Below are 23,111 nucleotides of genomic sequence, written 5' to 3' on the forward strand. Positions count from 1 at the left end.
CAACTATCTCGTCGAGTATCATGTATCTCACATGTCTCCCGGATCTCAGATACCGTCCAAACAAGGCTGGCAAGCAGGGGGGTGTGGGATACCGAGGGCCCCTCGGGCTGGCTGGGCAGCCTTGCACCGGCCCCCAGTCCTCGGACCGCAGGCAGCAGGGGAGCAGCCCGGCCACCAGGGCCCCACAGTGCTCACAGTGTGTACCTACGGTTCCAGCCTGCACCCCTCTGGAGGCAAAGCTGTGGTGAGCAGGACCGTGCACGCAGCTGGGGGGCAAGGCCAGCTCAACTGACTGCCTGCCCCCCCAGGGCGGGGGAAAGGCACTCCTCAAACGGCCACAGGACCCACAACAGCACAGCCTCCTGGAGATCAGCAGTGGCCCCGGCTGCCTCTGTTGAGCAGCCTCTCAACACTGTCACCTGCCATCAGGACCTGCACATGAATCCTTATTGCCACCAAGCACAGCAGTGACTGCGTTCCTTCATTCATTCCTTCACTCCACCATCACAGTGCCAGGTGCAGGATGTTGACACAGGCCAAGTAGGGGACACCTCTTGTCCCTCGTAGCCTACTCTCGGGGGTGGCATCACCCTCAGTCAGTGGCATCACCTGCAAGTAAGGAGCAGCTCTCCCATGGGACAATGGGCCAGGTCAATAGGTGGTTGACCCAGGTAACCTGGGGACGCCGTCCTGGGTGACCCCAGCCCCAAATCTCTATTCCAAACAGTCTCTTCCTGCTCCTAGGCCATCGTCCCATGGGTGCTGGATGGGAACATCAGATGCTGCCCATCCCAAAGCACCTCCTCATCCCCTCCTAAATCTGCACCTCCCCAGCGTCCCGCAGCTCAGGACCCAGGCTATCCGCCACTCACCCAAGGCCTGAGGTCACGCACACGCCTCCCTCTCCCACAGCTCCCCGCAGCAAGCGCTATCAGGCCCGCCTCGAGAAGACTCTGAGCGCGTCCCACCACCCCGGCATCCTGTGTCTCTGCTCCAGCCCAGGCGCCACCTCTCACGTGGGTTACTGCCCGGCACCTCACTGGCCGTCCTGCCTCACGCTCGTTCCTGAGCATCCTCCGCACAGGCAGCTGGAAGGATCATCCTAAATCACAAATCTGTCCCCTGGTGGCTACCCACTGCCCTCAGGGCCAAGTCTGACCCCTCGAGGGGGCCTGCCAGGCGCTTCATCACCTCCAGCCTCATCTCTCACAAGCCTGGCCTTGAGTCCTAGGATCCAGCCACACTGATCCTCTGAGATCACAGATCCCCTCCTCCAGGACCCCTTCTCTGAGCAGCCACCCCATTTCCAGGTCATGTGTCCTGTGTCACTCGACCACAGGCCTCTGTGCTTGCTCTGTCCACTTTTCTCAGTCCCCACCTCTGGCCTACAAGTGCCGGCTCACTCAGCGTTACATCCACAGGGATGGAACCAGGGCCAGACCTTCCGAAAGCATTCAAGAAACATCTGTCAAATACTGCTGAGCGGGCCACACGCCTCCGGTGGGTCCTCCACCCAAGTGAGGCGCTGGTCCAGGACAGGAAGTAACCTGGACAGAGAGGCAGGTCACGGCCGCCTCTCTGCGAGTCTCTGGACCGTCTGAGCAGACTGAGAGGGAAGTGGGGTCTCTTAGGGGGTCCGCACGAGAGCCGCCCACCTGGTGCTTTGCTCGCCCACACCGACTGGGCGCTGTGTTGTCTGTCCGTTGCGCCCAGGGTCAGCCCAGGGCCGGAACCGCGGGCCCTCGAGTACTGAACTCATGACTCCAGGATGGAAAGTGGGAGACGAGCAGGCGGGGATGGGGCCTGACCTCGCTACACAATCCCCCGACCCAGGAGGGTGGTGTGAGTGGTCCAGGCCCGGGAGGGGCCTGGGGACTTGCTGCACACTGAGCCCACGCCCACCTCCTCCCCACCCGCCCCCAGGCTGAAGGCCGTCAGCCCTTAGGGTCCACCTCCTGGCAGGGACAGACCTGGTTCCCCCTGCCCTCTGACCTCCAGGTCTCCTACTTCCGCTGAGGGCAGTATTCCTTCCAATACACACGTCACATCTGATCTCGACGTCCCTAGCAGACTACAAAGCCCTCCAGGGAAGGGATGCTGTCCTATGCTTCTCAACCTCCCTCCAAACACGACAGGCCCTCCAAGGCTGAAGAATGGCCATCCCCTCAGAGACACAGAGGAGGGGCCATGGAATATGGGCTTCCGGACCAATACAGAGCTGCACTCACCTGCTCACCTGCTGTCCCACCTGAGAGCCACGGCCACCAAAGTGAGACAAAGATGACAGGAAATAAAGCCAGTGGGGTGAAGAGGGACAGAGATGATGTGAGCAGTCGAGAAATTTCTAGAAGGCAGAAAGTGGATGAGAGCATACTCGGCAACGAGACAGGAAGAAGAAGGTACAGCCCAGAACATGCCATGGGGCGCTGTGGGGCAGGCGACAGGCCGCTGGTGCGGAACCCCGAGAGGCCTGGGCGGCGCCTCCACGGGCTCCAAGTTGGGGGGGTGGGGGAAGAGGCTGCCGAGGGCGGGCAAGGGGTCTCTTCCTGGGGTGAGGAACATGCTCTGGAGCCAGTGGTGACGGCTGCACAACTTCAGGAACACGCTGAAATCATTGAATCGTACACACTACAAGGGGGAAGTTTATCATGTGTGACTTCTAGCCCAGTATAGCAGCAATTAAAAAAGCCACATGGAGAGGCTCTACTCAGAGCCACAGCCCCAGGGATGCCCCGCCATCTACCCCCACCCAGGCTCGGGCAGGCAAATTCCCCCTGGGGAAATCCAGATGGTTCCACGTCTTGAGAGCAGAGTCAACCGTCCGGAGGACGTTACAGCTCACGGTACAAAAGTGAAGCCCAGAGCAAAGCCCTGCTTGCTCAGGACCCTGGGGGCCTGGCTCCTGACCAGAAGCCCACTGGTCAACGGGACCCGCCCTGCCCTAAACGGAGCGCTCAGGAAGATTCCACCTGCAGCAAAGAGCCCAAGGAGACAGGAGCAATTTGGTGGCCACAAGAGAACTCGGGAAACAGCAAAAAACCCCAAAAACCTAGAGCGAATGTCCTCAGATCCGAGAGATGCCCAACAAGTAAAAACAAGATACTTTAAAAAAGGAAAATTGGAGGTAAGAAACGGCTCCTAGATATTGCAAACACGGCTCTTACAGTTTTATAACACAATGTCGAGGAAAATAAAGTCAAGGAAATCTCCCAGCAGGCAGAGCAAAAAGACTCTTTTTGTAAAGGGTGAGATGTGGAGACACAATTCAGCAGATGAAGAACGGCTAACAGCAGCTGATACTTACAAAGCACCTACTGTGTGCCAGGCACGACTCTCAGCGGCGCAGACGCATGAACTCATTTAATCCTGACAACCACCTCACGAGGCACAGCCAGTTGTTCCCATTTTACAGACGAAAAGATTCAGACGTAGGGAAGTTAAGTAGTGAGCACCCCAGCAGGAGAAAATAAATGGACAGAAAGAAACTGTCAAAGAAACAGAAGAAAACTTTCCAGAGCGAAAATGAAGGACACCAAATGTCCAACACGGTGAACAAACAAAGAAAACCCCAGACACAATGTCATAAAGAAGCCCTAAATGCTTCTTGAGGGAAAAGAAACAGGTCATCTGCAATAGCCTGAGAACCTGCTGGCATCAGACTTCTCAGAAGACGTCAAAGCGATACTGTCAAAACGCCTAAGTCGGGGGCCAGCCCAGTGGCGTAGTGGCTAAGCTCGGGCGCTCCACTTTGGCAGCCCAGGGTTTGCAGGTTTGGATCCCGGGCGTGGACCTACACACCACTCATCTAACAAGGCTGTGGTGGCGTCCCACAAATAAAATAAGACGACTGGCACCAATATTAGCTCAGCGACAATCTTGCTCAAGTGAAAAGAGGAAGACTGGCAACACATGTTACAATCTTCCTCACCAAAAGAAACCAAAAAACAAAAAACCCAACTCTAAGTGATGGTCATTCTCAAACCAGAATATTATATCCAACCAAACTCATTCAAGTGTGACAACAGAGTAACAGCCCTTTCAAATATACTAGGTGTCAAAGAGTTTATTTCCCACACACCTTTCTAGGAATCTGCTAAGTAATTAATCTCTTGGGACATTACTTGAGAAATTACTCCAGTAAAACAAGAAAATAAACCAAAACACAGTAATAAATAAACTCCCCAGGAGAAGCGTACAGGAAAGTCCCGGGGCAATGGCTAAAGAGGTGGCCTGGCGAGGAGCCAGTCCTGATTAGAGAAGGAAGACGGAGAGAGCCAGAGGAAACATCCCGGCGAAAACACGCCACCGACAAACGAGTTGAGTGGGAGGACGCGAAACAGGTGAAGCACTTTAGACGACAAAGACACAGGATGAGGGGCAAAAGCAACAGCAGAGCGTATTCATAAAGCCACGGCCCGAACGTGATGCAAAGGAAAGAGGGCCACATTTTAACCAAGAAGGACAAAAAAAGAACCCATCTCATTTTGACATGACCTTGAGCGGCCTCCCGGGGGGCCCAGAGTTCAAAGGGAGGATGTGGGAAATCCTGGCATCCCGACCAGCCTGACAGTGAACAGAGTCAGGAAAGTCGACGCCGTTTGCTGGTCTCGAACTTTCACACTCAGTCTCCGAGCCGCGAGCAGAAGGCTTGGCTCCTGTTCAACAACCTCAACAATGTCAAGTGTAGCTCCCGAAAGGAGAGGTGTAAGGTTCAAGGAAAGATAAGGGGGCACACTACCTTCTCTTCCTGAGCGGAAAGTCAGAAGACATGGACCAAAGCTGACCCGGCTGAAGAACCCACCCATGCGCTCAACAAACATTTAGTAAGAGCCTTCTGCCTCCTTTCAGCTCGGGGGAGAGAGCAGCACAACAGAGCAGACGCAAAGCTCCCACCCGGGGGACGGGGCAAGATGGACATGATTAATGAAACATATAATACGTCAACACGGTGCTGAGGAGAAGAGCAAAACAGAAAGACGGCTCAGAAGCATGTGGCTGAGTAGGTGCTCTGAGCAAAGAAACTTCGATTTAGACCCGGATTCTGCGGAGGGTCCCGAAGATAAGCAGGTTCGCTCATTATGCAAAGTCACAAAGACAATTGCAGCAAAATGAGTCCCTGGACCCTGAGACACTTAGAGGCGGTGGTGGACAAAAGGTGTCGGAGCTTACGGAAAAGCCTAACTTTCACGCCCGGAAGTTAATAAATGGTTTTTTTTACTTGAAAAATCAAGAACTAAGAAGCAAATTAGCTTCTATTAATTTAAGGTGTTAAGGAAGGACACCATCCAGAAAGCACCAGAAGGCTGCCCTGGAGTTTGGAGAGGTACGGCTGCGATGGGACGGGAAATGCCAATTTCCCACCTTGCACACTTCTGCTCCGTTTGTTATGTGTTTTATTTAAAAGATACTTTCTGGGGCCGGCCCGGTGGCGTAGAGATTAAGTTCGCGTGCTCCGCTTCAGCGGCTCAGGGTTCGCAGGTTTGAATCCCGGACACGGACCTAGCACTGCTCATCAAGACACGCTGTGGCGACATCGCACATAAAATAGAGGAAGATGGGCAACAGATGTTAGCTCAGGGCCAATCTTCCTCACACAGAAAAAAGGAAACAATAAAAAAGAGATACTTTCTAAGTACATAAGCTATCATTTCAGAGGCTGGAGTCTGGTAAGAAATTCGCTCCTCTTGAACCTGACCCATTTGTACTGAGGACAAACAGTGAACAGGGCACTCACTACTGGATACATTTGAAGCAGCGGCCGTCTGTGCACAGGCTGCACACAGGCTTTGCAACAAGCACCCTGCTGTCACGAGCAGAGCCCACGGCACAGAGCGAGCGATAAGTACGGCCACTATTAATGTTTCTTCTAGCTGCTTGGTCACTGACCCAGTGGGGGACGAAGAGGAAATTAACAGCCTAAAGGCGGCTGGAAATCACCATCCTGGACCCATTCTGGAGAAAAGGGGAGAGGGCGGGTGAGGGAGACGGCGAAGGAGGACCTGGAGGGGAGGCCGCCTGAGCAAACGGGCGAGGGAGGCAGCCAGCCACAGCTTTTACTTGGCCGTCAGCACGAAGGGGACCACAGACGACGCCTGGATGAATGGGCGTGGCTGAGAGCCAATAAAAACAGGCAGCGCCCACCCAGCCCGGGCCCCAGGGTGCGGAACCCTGCTTTAAAGCTCAGCGGGAGCCTGAAAGCCATGTGCCCACGTCAGCACTGTATCTGCTTTCCTCCACGAGGCTCGGAGCGGAAGGAAGGAAGAGGGGAGAACGGGAAGGCTCAGAAGAGAAGTGAGGGAAAGGGGTAGCTGAACGCTGACGGAAGGCCCCAGAAGAGAAAGAAACGGCTACCAGGCCACCAGGAATCTCGAGTTGACGTCCCTTCTGAACCAGAAGTTTCTGCTTCGGGAACATGTGTCATTTCCCCACTCGACTGTGAGCCACTTGCTGGCCCAGGCCCCCAGGCCACTTGCTGCTCCTGCTTCAGTGTGAGACCATCCATGCTGGCTCAGGGGTCCCCCCCCAGGGCCCTGACCCACTGGCCTGCAAGCCGAGGGGTCAGCAGCCGGGCAGGGGCTCGCCCGCCCCCAACGGTGGGGACTCAGTAGCCGGCAAACACACTCAGCCTCGGTCCCCAGAGCTCACAGGACGGCCACCAACTTTGTTCCCAAATTCCCCGTCAAATTCCCCAGGAAGTGTTCTCTGATGCCCTGAGCTGTGAGAGTTCCCATCTCAGCCATCAGGCTGCCAGGCCCCCGGGCCCCCGATCTTACTGGGAGGCGTGAATGAGGCCCTCATGCTTAACAAGGAGCACCTCTCATGCTTTTTTTTTTGGAGGAAGATTAGCCCTGAGCTAACATCTGCTCCCAATCCTCCTCTTTTTGCTGAGGAAGACTGGCCCTGAGCTAACACCCGTGCTCATCTTCCTCTGCTTTATATGTGGGACGCCTACCATAGCATGGCGTGCCAAGCAGTGCCATGTCCGCACCCGGGATCCAAACCGGCGAACCCAGGGCAGCTGAAGCAGGACATGTGAACTTAACTGCTGCGCCACCAGGGTGGCCCCCTCTCATGCCTTCTGCCCCAAACACCATGACTTCTTCAGATGGCCTCTCACGAGCATGGGTCCAGGAAGCCACCTCCGATCTCTTACCAGGCAGGCACCCGTGGCCCTTCCCACCACTACCACTGAGTCCGCTCTCTGGACACTCCTCAGAGCCCGAGTCTGGGTGATGACACAAGACACGGTCACCACCTGCTTTGGGTTTTTTGTAGGATTAAGTCAATGGCCGAAGGAGAAGCAGAAAGGAGGGAGGGGGCCCGTGTTAGGGTCAGAGAAGGGCTGCATCCCAGCTGGGTGGCTTCTCAGCAGCGTGCGGAGGGCCCGAGCCGGGAGCTCACGGCGTGGGCCCTGCTCTCCCTGGGGAGGGGAGGGGGATGACCGGCTGGGGCTGGGGCACTCACCGCGCTTGGGCTTGGGGAAGCTGTCATGCAGCCGGAAGACCACCTTCTCCACGAAGTGCTGGATCTCACATTGCTCGGGGCCGCGGACGAACACCATCCAGTCGTGCGTGAACCCCTCCGTGGTGGGCTTCTTGCGCAGTTGGGCGCGGTGTCCCAGCTCTAACTTGACCTGGACAGTGCACTGGCGGGAGAAAGGCGAGCACACGATCAGTGTGACGCCCAGAGCAGGGGACTGCAAGCTGTCCCACCCCGTCACCTACAAGGGCTGCAGGAAATGAGAAGACCCCGAGGAGTGCCCCCAGGCTTCCGAGCCAGTGACCCCTCCCCGTCCTCCCTCTCATCCTCTCCATGCCGGTGCACGGCCTCGCTGCTATTCCTCCAACAAATGCCCAGTTCATTCCTGCCTCAGGACCCTGGCACCTGCTGCCCCCTCTGCCCTGGAGACTCTTCCTCTAGGCCTTCCCATGGCTGGCTCCTTCCAGTCACTGAAGTCTCAGTGGCTCAGCTGTTGCCTCCCCAGGGAAGCCTTCCCTGACCACCCAATCTGAACACAGTTCTGTGTCCCCCCGACGCCTGTCACTCTTCATCACATAGTCTGCCATCTCAGCATTTTTCACTGTCGGAACTCATCACGCAGTCCGGAGTGCAATTACCTCATCTGCAGGCGAGGAACCCCACCTGTAGAGTGAGCTGGGCCGAGGCACATGTGACGTGGCTCAGCTGGCAGGGGGCGGCCCGGATTCAAGCCCAGGGGTATGCCCCCCAGGGCCTGCTCCCTTGGCACCTCTGCCATCGTGCCTCCCTGGTCAAGCCCCACAAGTTTCCTAGTAAAGCATTTTCGTCCTCCTCCGCCCTCCAGGGTGCCTCCTGGAGAACAGAGACCCTTGGGGTCCAGAGTCCTTGCACCCACCTGGCTCCAAAAGCAGAACAGTGGCTCACAGCGAGAATGGAGGGGCAAGAAGCCACGTGGGGCCAGGTCCCAGGCGGACCTGCAGCCTCGACTGCCAGGTTCCCCTCTTTGAAACGTGTCTGATGCTCTGCCTGCCCTGGAGCATAAGGCAGCTCGTACAGGCTCCACTCCACTGCACACAAAGCCACAGACCTTCAAAGCACTCGCTACACCCGGGTGGGCCAGCACCTCTGACGAGGAAGCTACTGCAAACACCCGCTCTGGTCCGTCCCATCCCCCCCGACTCCTCGTGGACACAGACTGACACCTAGTATCCAGTGCAAGAATGTTACGAGGCAGCAGAGGCCACGCGGACACTTGGTCCCAAGTGCTCCGATAACCAGGAGCAGGCCAGGCAGAGGCGGCAACCCCACACTTTCCAAACGAAGCTCCCACGCTGGGCTCCGTCAGCCGGCCCTCCCTCCAGCCAACCAGGCTCCCGGGCCCCAGCCCAGAAGCCTCCCGCTCTGCATTCCCACCCCCTTCCCACCCCGTGCACCCCACGGCCAGTGCCTCCTGTGCCTGCCTCTGCTCTGACATTCCCAGACCCCGTCGAGACCCCACCAGCAGTGTCCTCTCTCCCTCTTCGCCCTCCTATGCTGCTCAGTCACTGCCTGACAGCAGGACAGACGGAGCCTATCGCTCACCCTGTTTCAAAGCTTTCGATGGTTCACCACTCCCTCAGAAGAAAGCCCAACACCTTGGCCTCCTCCCTCCATCTCCCCGGGTCTCCTCGGCCTCCTCCCTCCGTCTCCTCGGCCCTCCTCCCTCCGTCTCCTTGGCCTCCTCCCTCCGTCTCCTCGGCCTCCTCCCTCCGTCTCCGAGGGTCTCCTCGGCCTCCCCCTCCGTCTCCGAGGGTCCCCTCGGCCTCCTCCCTCCGTCTCCCACCTGTGTGTTTCCTCAAGTCTGATCTGAGATGCTCATCATTTTCCACTTTTTAACCCTTTTGAAGTCGGAGTGTACCCTGCAATGCACATGGAAGTCTCATGTATTGAGGGCCCACCCAAAGCACATACACACACACACTCACACACACGAAGCTGCTACTAAGCTGGTGGCATGCCTTACAGGCTCAGAACTGAGGAAGCACGGCAAATGCACACACCACATTCCAGCTCAATGGGTCACCAGCCATCCCAAAACACACCCGGAGCGTCCACCCTGTCCACCTCCGCTCCCTCTGGCCTGCAGCCTGGGCGCCCTACACTCATTTCTCTGCTCATGGAAATTCCACCCATCCCTTAGGGCTCAGCTCAAGTGCTACCTTCCCCAGAGCACCCTCTGATTGCCACACTGGAACCCACCAGCCCCTCAGAGTCCCACAGCAGTCTGTGGACCAACTCCGTGTGCCCACTCTGGCCCGCCCCGGCTGCTGGGCTGCCCGCTGCCGTCTCCTGGGGTCACACCTCACTTGTCCTTTGAGCCTCTATCTTGGAACCACAGTACACGAGGCATCAACAACGCTGCATGCATTAAACGAGAGCCTTCCTAGCTCAGCGAGCTCCGAGCAGTGCTCTCCAAGAGGGAAGGGCCAAGGTGGCAGATAAGGCCAGGGTGGTCCCGACGTCTGGAAGAGCTGGCAGGAGGCTCTGGGTACCGAGCAGGCCAGCTGTAAAAACAGGGAGTTCGTCGGCATAGACGACAGTGGAGGGGGCTCCACGGGAAAAGAGCAGGGCCTCGCATGGGCCGGGCCCACTGGGAGGAGGGGCAGCGACTGGGAGGGAGCGTTTAGATTCAACACAACAGAAATGACAGCCAATAGCAAGCGGCTGATGGATGCGAGGGAACAGCATCTGAGTAAAAGTACGCCAGCCATTCGTCCCCAGGCTGGGCTGAAGGCAGAAAAGGACAGATCAACAGCAAAAACAAGCCTGTGAGAAGGTGACCAGAGGGAGTGGCTGGAAAGGGAGTTTAAGTCGAGCCTGAAACGGGAGAGCTCTGAAAAGAGTGGAGGAGGAGAGACAAGGACACTCAAATAACTCCACGAGCCAGGTCGCTGGGATGCTGCCGAAGAGAAGCCATGGCGGGGCGGGGGACTGGGACATCCAAGAGGAAATACCCCACCAAAAGCTAGAGAGGGAGGACGAACGGTCTGGATAAACAAGTAATGATCACATTGACCACAAGCATCTCTGTGCAGGGCGTTGCTCACGGACGACGAGCAGCATAAACAGAGCCAAACAATATTTACATTATCCCGAACGGGCTGCAAATCACCATACACACTTCTGTGTGTGTCACAAACTCTTTCTTTCTCCCTACAGTCTTCACACTGAGAAATCGGGAACGAATCCCTGGACCGCCGGGAGGGTTACAGGTGGAAAAGCAAATGGGTAGAATCGTAACAACAGTAACACACTTTGCAGATGACTTTCGCTTCTTTCGCGTTAACTCCTACGTAATGAGACGCCTCCTCCGAGTCTGTTATTCACGGATCCAGCGGCTCCAACCTCGGCTGCCTTCCCGGCACGTCTGATTACGTGGGGGTCCCACCCAGGGCACAGGAGCGGCAGAGCAGTGATTGTGAAAGAATGGAACACCACAGTGCCATCGGAGAGGGGGAAAACGCAAGCGCCAAAAAAACGCTCCGAAGGCCAAAGTAAACAGGAAGGTTCCGAAGCGGCGCTGGGGAATCTTTGCAGCCGGCAGGCCGTGCCCACAGCTCTGCCCGGGCAGCATCTATGCCCCAGGGGGCTGGCACCAGCTCAGCCCCGACAGCCCCCCAGGTTCAAGGTGCCAATGCCCGGCCTTCTGCACCCTGTGTATGCTGGTAGGGTCAGGAGAGGAGCACGCCCTCGAATTCTGGAATCTTCTAGGAAATAAAGGTGTGGGATTACACGGACTCTGGGCCACTATATGAAAAAAGAAATCACTGATTCAGTAAGACGTCCAAGCTACACTGAACTGGAGGCAAGCAGGCAGCTGAGCGCTGGCCTACTGCGTGGACTTGTCGAGTCACGATGGTTTATTAGCATGGCTAGGCCGATTCCAGCCCCAAGGTGCTCCCGTCTCCTGCCTTCTCCACCTGGACTTCCTCCCTGTCCCCCAGACCAAGAACGGAAACCAGTCAGTTCCTCTTTCTCCAGGAAGGGCGCCCGGGTAAAGGCTCAGGGCTGGTCGGGGGAAGCTCACCACCACCTCGGAACGGCGCATCTCACCAGTCCCGCCAGCTGCTCGTGGAACCTCCAGAGTGGAGGCTGGAAGTGGCCGGGCCTCAGTGCCTGCCATGTCCTGGCATCTTGGGGGCCACTGCGCCACCCACTGGCCCAAGAAAAGCCCAGAACAAGGGGAACCTTCCAGGCCTGTCCCGGAAAGGGTTAACTGTTTCACTTACGGGAAATGTTCCCAAAGACCTGCAGATGAACGTGGAGCCTCAGGGGCTGTGAGGGCCATCTGGGGATGGTCACGCTTGGGCAGAGGACCTCAACTGGGCACTGCCCTCTCTCCTGGCCAACTGGCAGAGGGCATGTGGAACCCGAGGGCTGGGATCCCGACTCCTGTAAGCCAGGCAAGGGGACCCAGGAGGGCAGCTTCCCAGGCACTTCTTCACTAGAGGACAGACCCCTCGGGCATGGACCCATGGCCATGACCTGGCAAAGAGGAGGAGCCAGCCTGGGGCCACCAGCTCCTCCTGCCTCAAAGCCCTTTCATCGGATCCTTCCTGCACCCCACGAACCCCGCCCTCAGCCAGGCCCCAGAAGGCAGGTCTTTAACACCGAGTTCGTCTGCACGACTCCCCCTGATTTTCAGGTGGGGATTCTCTAACAGATGCCTTTCCCTCTGGGAATCTGCACTATTCCAAGTGGTATAATTACACCCGGAGTCTGGCAACGGCATCTGATTGCCTCCCGTCCCAGGAGGAGAACGCGTGGATGGGCCTTTTCCCTTGTCAGCCTGCGCCGGCTGTGCCAAGTCGGAACGGACCCAGCAGGGCTGCTGGCAACGTGGTCCACACAGGCACAGATGGGACAAGGTGCTGGTCCCACGGAGCGACAGCAACTCCAGACCAAAGAGAACACTCCATGCAGAGCTTTCTCCCTCCAGACCCAGCCGGGCGCTCTCGGGAGCAGCCCCTGGACGAGAATGGGACGAAGACGGAAAAAGACCGATGTCCCTCGACCTCTCAGTGACCGCTGCGTAAGGCCCTGGCACACAGAGGGGTGGCAGCCAGCACCTACACCCCTCTTCTGGCTCCACTGTGTCCTTTGACCCAGGGCACAAGGTTAATGACGAAGGGGCTCAGTGAATGGCTCTCTGGAAATGCTCTAAGGACAAGTGTGCAGACCGTGAGGACAGGCAAATCCACCCACAAGCTTTAGAGCTTTCTGCTTCCTGGGAAGACGACGCTCCCTGCGGAGGCGTGGGACAGGGGATTTTTAGATATATGTGAGATGCCTGGAGATGGCGCGCCGGGTGGCCCTGGAGTTCTCCAGGGAGCAGTCTTGCGAGACTTTTGAAGCGCCCAACCCCAATAAAGGCATCTGCCGCCAGGCCAGGTGGGCCTGGTTACAAAGGAGATGATTCCTAGTTATTTTTATTTAACCAACAGTTGGCAAAGCTAAGTGCAAAACTTTGAGTTAGAGACTTCGGGGGACATGAGGGAGGAGGGCTCTGGTCCCTGCCCTCAGGACTTTATACCATATTAACTTTAGGACAAAAAACTGGGCAGGTGGGCTGTCCGGCCATAGTTTCAGAGCTGGGTTGGGGAGAAGCCCAATGACCCACGCTCTCTGCACAATTCTGAGCTTTTTTACGCAAGGTTTGGGGGAAGAACGGAGCTCCCTCAGAATCCCACCAGGCCCTCCATTTGCACATCTGTAAAATGGGCCATTGCTGCCTGAAACAAACCTCCCCTTCGGAAACAAGAGAGCATGGTCACAGGAGGCCGTTCCCAAACGCAGACTTGGGAGAGCCTTCGCGAGAACCAGGAGTGTCGGTTCCACTGTCTCATGCACTGGGTCGACGGTTCTGTGAGCAGAGGGCTCCCCAGGGCTGCGGAGCACAGGACCACCCAGACGCTGACACCACTTCCAGCTCCCTAGGCAACCACCGTCCCCAGGGACAGCCCCTCCCCCCCATGCTCTTTTCCTGATCTTTCCGGCATCTGCTCAGTCTTCATCCGTGCCCATTCCTTCCCCACCATCCTTGGAGAGAAATCACACGCCTCCCAGACACGACCGCAGGGTGAGCAAAGACCTCCCCACAAAAACTACATCAGCTCTTCCCCTCAAAGGACATACGAGTCTCACGGATGATGGACTTCTAAGTACAGGCTTGGGGTCGGGGAGAAAGCAAACAGATGGGTGAGGGTGACGGGACCAGACTTTTTCCAGAGAAGGTGGGAGCCCAGGGCCAACAACGCAGAATCCCCCTTCTTAGCTGGGCTGAAAGTTCTAGAGAGTATGGCAGGAAGGTGGAGAGAATCAAGGCTCCCAAGGCAGGCAGGCCCTCGGGGGAGAGTCCTGTTGTTTCCCATGAGACAGAGGCACTAACAGGTGTGGAGCATCTCGGGACAGAAAAGGAAAGCCGAGATTCTGCTGGGTTCAAAGCATTTCCCATGCCCCAGAAGTCACTCTTGGAAGACTGACAGCCAACTCACCTACGTGGGTAAAAGACACCATTCTCTCCTGTCTCCCGAGGGGCCACCATCCCTGTAGGAAAGGGACAGAGCTCCTGGGCTCTCCCCAATTTGCATGAAAAACACAGCCGGGGTTGGAGCATCAGACTAAGGGCTGGCACATGCTCCTGTGCAAATGCTTCGGCAATGTTCTAGACCAGCACTGCCCAAGGGAACTTTCTGCCACGATGGAATGGTTGTCTCTACGCTGCCCAACGAGATGGCCCGTCCCTCAACAGTGGTGGTTACTGGGCACTTAAAACATGGCTGCTGCGACTGGGCAACTTTTCATTGTGGTTCGTTTCCATTTAAACAGCCGCAGGGGCTAGTGGCTGCCGCACCGGGCAGTGGTGACCTCACTCTCTCGGGTCGAGTGCGTTCACCAGTCCAAGACACCAAGGCACCAAGACACCAAGTCACCAGAGCAAGACGGTTATCTCCCAGCCTGTTCCCCACTGCACTTACATAAATGACAACGGCCCAGCCAGCCGGGGCCCAGCAGGTCACAAGGGGAGTGGACACACCTGGGCCCAAGGCAGCTCCCCGGGGACCAGCGGGTGGGTGGGAGGTGGCAGCCATGGTCTACGCCTGTGTGCGCCCAACAAGACTTTCCCAGAGGCGGGCTTCGCTGAAAGTGGACCCCGGAGGTACATTTTGTTTTGTCTTTTTAAGTCAATACAGAGTTGGGGCAGCAGGCTTTGTCCCTTCAAGGGAAATGAACTCACACCAGGCTGCAGAAATCCACCATTCATTGACTGCGATAAACTCCTCACCTCTCCACTGCAGCCTAAAGGTTAATCATAGTGAGAAGGGGCCCCAGGCTCGTGCGTCGGGACCCTGTGCCAGCACTGGCGGCCGGGATGGGCAGGGGGGAGGTCTCCTGCCCCCCACCCCTGAAACCCCGCAGCCCCACAGCGCCTTCCCAGACAAAGCCGCCGCCTCAGTGGCGCCAGCAGCCAGGGACGCCCCAACCTGCCCTTGCTAACGGCGGCGATTTCAGCTGCCACCCCCACAGCCCCACGCCGCCCTTCCTGGCCTCGCGCCCCTGGAAGCCAGGGGCAGCACAGGAGGATGAGGAAATGAACGACCCCATGTTGGGGGCCGCAGTGGTGCAGGGTTTGAGGAGGGAAAGGGGCTTGGGCACCGAAGCACAAGGCTGGCGAAGGGGGGACTGAGGCCAGAAAGGCCTGAGGTTTACCAGTACCGACAGGACTGGCTCCAGGTTTCCGGATCGAGGGGAGAGTTCAGGGAGACTGGGGACCCACCTGGGTTTGGAGCAAGGCTCTCGGGGGAGGCTCTAAGATGCTGGGGAAGGCAGGGAAAATGGGGTGCGGGGGAGACAGGGCAGTGGCTACAAGTGACAGCATGAGGCTGGGGGTCGTTGGGACCAAGTGGGAGACCCTGAACGTAAGGAGAGAGGCACGGGGGTTCTGGGGAGACCCCAGGTTTGCGAAGGGAGGCCGGCGGAAGCTGGAGGAACCAACTGAGGAGAGAGATCTGAACTAGGGAAAAACGTGGGGAAGCGGACAGCAGGGTCCGAGGGGCAAAGCAAGCCCAAGCTGAGGGGGCTGCGGCATTCGGCATCTGGAGAGTATGGGGGCTCCAGGTAGGAGCAGAAACTGCGCCCAGGCCTGGTCTAAGAGGAGAGGGTCTGAAGGTGAAAGAGACAGTCCCCCAGGCTCTGGGAGCCTGACCCCAGAGGGGGCTGAGGCAGCGGGGTGGCTCCAGGTCTGAGGAAGCGAGCCCAGGTCCAAAGAGGGGGACACTCAATGCAGACCCGGGTACTGGTGGGAAAAGACACAGGCCCTGGCCAGGGTCTCAGGGGAAAGGGACGTGCAGGCTGAGACAGGGACAGCACCAGCGGGGAGACAGGGTGCAGACCTGGAAGAGGGTGAGGAGTAAGAAGGTTTAGGGTGGTCCTGGGTTCCAGGAAGGAGGGGTCTGCAGATCAAGGGCCCAGGGGTTCTGGGGGGACTCAAACCTCAGGGTCTAAGGGAGAAGAGGCAGCAGGCTGCGGGCTCAGAGAGGGAAGGAGACACAAACCAGCCCTGGATCCAGAGGGGAAACTTGGTACAGGCTGGATCTGAGCAATCTGAGGGGTCCCCAGGGTGCCTGTGGGAATCTGGGCTGGGCTGGGGTCCCGAGGCATATTCCAGGGGGGCTCCGGGCCCAACCGGGGTTGCGAAGGGCATCCCAGGGGGTTCTGGGCTGCTTATAAGGGCTCCGAGCAGGAATGGGGTCTCAAGGGGCATCCCAAGGGGGTCTGGGCCAGACTGGGGCTCCGAGGGGCGACCTGGGGGGCTCTGGTCCGGACTGGGGTTCCGAGGGGCGACCTGTGGGGCTCTGGGCCGGACTGGGGTCTCAAGGGGCGTCTCAGGGATGTCTGGGCCGGACTAGAGTCCCTAGGGGGGCCCTGGGGGCGGGTCTGGGCCGGACTGGGGTCTCAAGGGGCATCCCAAGGGGATCTGGGCCGGACCAGGGCTGCGAGGGGCGTCCCGGGGGCTCTGGGCCGGGCCGGGGTCGCGGTGGGGGAGGGGCGCCCCCGCCCCACAGCAAGGCCGGGGAGCGGCGGGCGGGCGCGCACAAAGCGGGGCGGGCGGGGGCGGGGAGGCCGGGACCGAGGAGGCCGGGCGGGAGGGCGGAGGGAGGGGAGGAGGGGGCCGGGCGGGCGGCGCGGGCTGCGCTGGGGCGGCGCGGCCGCTCCTCACCTGATTGTCCATGGCTGGCGCCCCGCCCCGCCCCCGGGCCCCGCGTCGCTCGCCGCCGTCCCCGCCGCCGCCGCCGCTCAGCGCCGCCCCGCCGCCCTCATTGTCTGTCAGGCGCCGCCGCCGCCGCTCCCGGCCGCCCGCCCGCCCGCCAGCCCCGCGGAACCGGAAACCGCCGCCAGCTCGGGTCGCGCACCGACCCCGGGCCCCCGCCGCCGACTCGGGCCCGCCGCCCCGACTGACAGCCGCCTGGCCCAATCCGCGGCGCGGACGGCCGCTCGCGGGGCGGGACTTCCGGCCTGGCGGGGGCCTGCCGGGCTGCGGTCGGAGGGACGAAGCCCGCAGCCAATGGGAGGCCCGGACCGGAGGGGCGGGAGGAGGGAGGGAGGGAGGCGCGAGGCGAGCCCAGCGGAGGGGAGCGCGAGGTGTGCGCCGCACGTGGAGGGGGGCGGGGGCGGGACGGGCGCGCCGCGCCTGCGCACTGCGGCCCGCAGGGGGCGCTGCCTCGTGGCCGGAGCCTCCCAGGGCCGGAGCTGAGGTCGCGGGTTCGAGCCCAGGGGAGGGAGCCCCAGGGACACTTTTGTTTCTGGCCGCATGTTGCTACTATATGATGGAATGAGCCCTGCGCTCTGGAACTGCAGATTAATTTTCCAATCTTGGGTCTGCCTCGTGGCAAGTATGGTCAACTCGCTTCTCTCCCTGAGTCTCAGTTTGCCATCTGTGAAATGGGGACACTCACAGTCCGGTGTCATGCTGGTTTATGCTCATTTGAATGATGCAAATTTGAAATCTGTTGCATTAGAATGATCAAGAAGGTCTCCTTTTATCCACGAAATTCATAATGCTACTCCCTCCAAAACCCAATTTTTAATTTACCCATGATCCTATAATTCCACAACGACTTGTAAACTGTGTTTAGATCAGGTATAGACGCATCGTCCCATCTTTTTCAGGATCTTGTAAGCCACTTGTCTCTCGGACATTAGGACTTCTGCCTGAGATTTGGGGACCTTTGCATTGTTATTTTAAATTCCTTCTTAGAATTAAAAATCAGTGTTTTTTTGTTTGTTTGGGGGTTTTTTGGCTCTCTACTTTTCGTTTAAGTGTCAGCCAAGCGTTCATTACGTGATGGGGCCAGTGCTTTGCGCTGAAGCGTAGCAGCAGAAAATCAGTAACTTCAGATTGAAAGTTAGTCCAGACAAAAACTCTGAAGGATGCCAGATCATGTCATAATAACACCGTCCTTTTTAATCTAGGACAGGGTGTACTGGGTTGGGGGTCAGGGATGGAATGGACATCATGCTAAGAAAATAAGCAGCAACTTGCATGTGGGTACAACTTTATTTTATTTTATTTTATTTTTAGTCCTGTAACTGGATGTAAGTAGATCAGAGATCCTTGAACCAGCAGATTCAGCATCACCTGGGAACTTTGTTAGAAATGCAAATTCCGTTCTCCCTTGATTTGTGGAAGCAGAAACTCTGGGTGCGTGGGCGGCACCCAGAGATTTGGTTTAACCAGCCCTGCAGACGATTCTGAGTCTTACTCAACTTTCAGAACCACTACCCTAGGTAAAGGGACAAAAATGAGGAGGGTAGCAATGTATTTACGATAGAAACTTGCCGTGAGCTGCAACTGTTGCAAAGATGAGCTTCAGAAACTCACCCTCCCCCCTTATTCGTCTGGGAAATTATCCTTAAATTAGGTTCTGAACTGTTGAGGGTTTTCAAAACTATATTCCTGGAGCCGCCACTAGGTCAAGTGTAATCCTTCGAGCATCAGGAAGAATAATGGGGAATTAACCCAAGTGTCCATCAATGGATGAATGGACAAATAAAATGTAGTATATCCCTACAGTGGAATAGTATTCAGCCTTTAAAAAGGAAGGAAATTCTCACCTGGGCTACAACATGAATGAACCTTGAAGACGTTATGTTTAGTTAACTAAGCCAGGGAAAAAGGACAAATGGAGGTGTCAGATTCATAGAGATAGAAAGTAGATGGTGGGGACCAGGGGCTGAGGGAGGGGAATGGGGAGTCAGTGTTTTATGGGGACAGAGTTTCAGTTTGGGGAGGTGAGAAAGTTCTGGAGATGGATGGTGGGATTCACAACCATGTGAATGTGCTTTATGCCACTGAACTGTGCTCTTTTTACAGAAAAATGCCAGCCAATAACGTTGAAAGGATGATAGGGGAAAAAATCACTATTTTGAAACCCCAATGAAATAATAATTGCAGACAAGAGTCATCGTTGAATACTAAAACATTAACTGAAAGGTTGATGAGGGACTGGATAGTCTCATGTCCACTGAAGATGCAAAGAGGGGAAATAAAAAAACTTTACAGAGGAAGAATCATGCCATCACCCCCATAGTCCAGTGACCACACTTAGCAGTGTAATAATGGGACAAGCAGAATGAGCAAAGCTCCTACAAGCTGTGATGGGAAGTACACAGCACCAAAAAGAAAGTATTCTTGCTCAAAAAGTTTAACTCGAACTGAATCGCACCTTTAGTCCTAACTTCCAGTTTCCTGGAGAAACACATGGATTGAAGAACATGAAAAGTGACACCATGGAAAGCGATCAGACAAATCATGAAGGCAGAACCCTCAGCAGCCTGGTTTCCTCCAGTTGACAGGATGGAAGGAAAGAAATGAGGGCTGCCCGGGATTATAAGAGATGGTGTCACAACCAAATGCAGTGTGGGGTCCATCATTGGATTTTGGGTTGGAACAAACCAGCTATGTCAACTGGAGAGACCTGAATATGAATTATATTGAATGATGTTTAAAAATGTGTTTGGTTAGGTATGATAATGAGATTGTGGTTGTGTAGGAAAATGTCCTTATTTTTTAGAGATGCGTGAGGCAAAATGCCACCATGCAAACTGCCTTAAAATGCATTAATTTAAAAAACATAGATGAAGCAAATATGGCAAATGTTAAGAATTGTTCAATCTAGGCGATGGGTGTATGGGATTTCATGAAACTATTTTCTATACTTTTCTGTAGGTGTGAAGTTTCTATAATAAAAAGTAAAAATTTAAAAGAATGCATCCTTTGCCTCAAATAGGACACTGTATTCCTTCCTCCAGGAGGTCAAGAGAGGGCTGCCCCATTTTCTCATTAGTGGTGGTCACGTCACAGCCAACACCTGCTGTGCGTGAACTCAAGTGGACGAATTTTGAACTCTCGTTGTCTCATTTCATCCTCACGATGCTAAACGGTAGGTGTTGTTGCCCCAAATTTGCAGATGAGGAAACTGCAGCTCAGAGAGGTAAGTAACTTGCCCAAAGTCACATGGTGAGACAATGGCAGAAACAGGGACCTTCTCAATGAGACCTACACTGACCACCCCATTTAATCCTGCCCCCTACCCTAGCTTCCCAACCCTCATCTCTCTGCTCTAACTGTTCCTTTTCCGCAACACTTAACACCTCCAAATATACACATATTTTCTTATTAAGTCCACTGTCTACCTCCCCTGGCTAGAGTGGAAGCTTCAAGAGGGCAGGTCTTTGTCTTGTTGACTGATATATCCCAAAGACGCTGCCTGGCACACAGCTCGATAGATCCCTGATGCATGAAATGAAATAATACTGAATCACATGGTGATAAAGTCAGTTCCTTTTCATTTCTCTTCTAGTCTTTCTAATTCCTTCAAGAAGAAAGTATCAGCTTGGCGTTCATGCATCTTAAACTCCTGTCTGGCGTCTTCTAATCTCCCTTGATTGCGAGAGAACGGATCTGGAGCTCAGAGATCGGGACAGACGACTGGTGCAGGGCTTCTGGACCCTGCCTGGACATTGCATCTCTTAAAGAACTTTAAAAAATATCGGTACCCGAGTCCCACCTTCAGAGATCCGGCTTTCATTTATCTGGAGTAGAACGGGGCCACGCCCCCACTTTTTTTTTTTTTTTTTTTTAGTTTATCTGGGGTTTCTTATGTGCAGACTGGGTTAAGAATCATTGAGCTGCGGTGAAGAACCCTTTTTGTTGTTACAGTGTCTCGTTTGATGGTTACTTTTGATCTGTGACAAATGACTTATTGAAGTGACAACAACGTTTCCTATTCAATTACAGCAGCGTGAACCGAGAGAGTAGATTTCAAGAAAAACTAGTAAAGCAAATAGTAATTTGAGCATGTAGCAGAATGCATGCTTGATAGGTTATCCTGATGTTACGAACAAGGAAATTGAGACAGGCCGGGGATAGGACTGGCCCACGTCCCACAGCTAGAAAGTAACATTTTGGACCTCCGGGAGTCTAGCTTGCTGTCTGTAATTCAACTGCTACGTCAGGTCTCTATCGCCCTCTAGCGGTCCAGTTTATTTGCACCCAAGGGGAGGGCTTGGCATTAATTCTGCTTTCCCTTGTAGATGGTTCAGCCCTTCTAGGATTTTTTGGACTTCTCTTTTTGGCTTCCAGCGTGTTCCCTGTACCTCGAAGTTTCTCACCACCACAAACGAGCACACAGCCATTCATAGCAATATTGAATATGACCAAGCTGGAGCAGAGCCCGGTGGCCAGCTGGAGACCTACCCCGGATTAACTTCAAATCAGAGCAAACCTTGCACGTCACCCTGAGGCATTTGACCCTTATCCCATGGGCAATGGGGAGCCATGAATGGTTTTGGAGCAGACCGAACATACATGCACCGAGGCCTCTCCCTGGAAAAGGGCAGTACACTGGACATTTACAAATTTTCTTCCTGATCTGAGGCTTCCTCCCAGGGCCAATGTAAGCCTATAAGGTCCTTTAATATGAATTTTAAGTTGGCAGCCCTTCTAGAAGAATGCCAACTCATGACCAGGCACAAGCCTTGAGGGAGGGCTTCAGCCCCCACTTGCCTGTCGCTCTCAGACCCGTAGGCAGAGTGGGGCTCTCCCCTCCGCCCCAAGGAGGAAGCACGGGACCAGACCTGGCCCTCTGGCTGCTGGGATTGGGTGGGGGGGGGGGGCATCACCTGAGACCAACCGAGAGTGACTCTGGGAGCTTTACTAACTTTTAATTGAGGTAAAAATCACATGGCATAAAACTAACCATTAGCCATATGAAAGTGTATAATTCAGAGGCATTTAGAACATTCACGGTGTTGTGCAAGCATCACCTCTGTCTAGTTCCAAGACGTATTCTAAACCCCAAAAGGAAACCTTGGCCCCATTAGCAGTCATTCCATGTTCCCTCTTCTCAGCCTCTGGCAACTTCTCATCTGCTTTCTTTCTCTATGGTTTTGCTTATTCTGGGCATTTCTTATCAATGGAATCACACACTGTGTATCCTTTTGTGTCTGGCTTCTCTCATTGAGCATCATGTTTTTGAGGTCCATCCACATTGCAGCGTGTCAGGGCTTCACTCCTTTTCATGGCTGAGTAATGTTCCATTATATGGATGGACCACATTGTGTTTATCCATTCATCCACTGACGGACACTTATGCAGTTTCCACCTTTTGCCTCTTATCAATAGTGCTTCTAAGAACATTCTGTACAAGTTTTTGTTTGAATACCTGTTATCAATTCTTTTGAGTAGGTGCCTAGGAGTGGAATTGCTAGATCATATGGTAATTCTATGCTTAACTTTTAAAGAGCCACCAAACTGTTTTCCACAGTGGCTGCGTCATTTTACATTCCTACCAGCCAGGCACAAGGGTTCCAGTATTTCCACATTCTCTCCACCACTTATTTTCTGTTGTTTTGGTTGTTTTAATCATGGCCAACTTAGTGGATGTGAAATAGTTTCTCTGTTTTCATTTGTATTTCCCTAATGACTAACGACATGAGCATTTTTTCATGTGCCTTTGGGCCTTTACTCTACACTTGTCAACTTGGAAGGATGTAAGCCTGGCACTGCTGGCAGCCACCATCCACCCATGAGGTAGGCCAGAGGGTTGGAGGGAACCTGGCCCTGGTGACATCATTTGAAGCCTGGATCCAGCCATACCTGCAGCCTGATCTTCAACTTCCAAAGTAGATATGCTGATTGTCCTTTGGTCATGTGAACTAGCTGGGGTTGAACATTTTGCCTTTTGCCACCAAGAGTCCTCCCTGATGGAGACTGAGACTTGCCAAGGTCACATAGCTAGTTATAATTACAGATGGGGCAAGTGTCCAGACCTCCTACCTATCTGCTGCCTCCATGCCCCAAGAGGAGGCTGTGAGGAGGGGTCGGCAGGGGCCAGGAGACAGATTCTGGGGACAAATCTTGGCCGTGCATTTAGGAATAGAGACGTGGGGGGCAGGAGGCAGATGTTTGTCTACATGCCCCCTCCGGAAGGTTTTGAGCTGAGGTTCCTCACTTTTAGGGTGTCAAAAACCCTTTTAGAGAATCTCACGGAAGCACAGCTCCTCTTTTCCCAAAAACCAGCAGGACAAAC

At 55.3% G+C, this 23,111-nt stretch overlaps 1 protein-coding gene across 2 annotated transcripts in view; it reads right to left on the reverse strand.

Moving 5' to 3' along the window:
* The window catches only part of MLLT1 (MLLT1 super elongation complex subunit), a 58,161-nt gene extending 41,149 nt beyond the window's left edge, over positions 1–17,012 (reverse strand). Inside the window, exons 1-2 of one of the 2 annotated variants that reach the window (XM_070622724.1) lie at positions 16,739–17,012; positions 7,465–7,645 (exon numbers count right to left, since the gene is read on the reverse strand). In XM_070622724.1, the coding sequence (XP_070478825.1) occupies positions 7,465–7,645; positions 16,739–16,750 (193 nt within the window). In that variant the 5' untranslated portion in view covers positions 16,751–17,012. The remainder of the gene's footprint in view (positions 1–7,464; positions 7,646–16,738) is intronic. The other variant, XM_070622722.1, reaches the window with a different exon arrangement.
* Positions 17,013–23,111: the final 6,099 nt, after the last annotated feature.

This window comes from Equus przewalskii, chromosome 6 (genome assembly GCF_037783145.1).
Source record: "Equus przewalskii isolate Varuska chromosome 6, EquPr2, whole genome shotgun sequence".
NCBI lineage: Eukaryota > Metazoa > Chordata > Mammalia > Perissodactyla > Equidae > Equus > Equus przewalskii.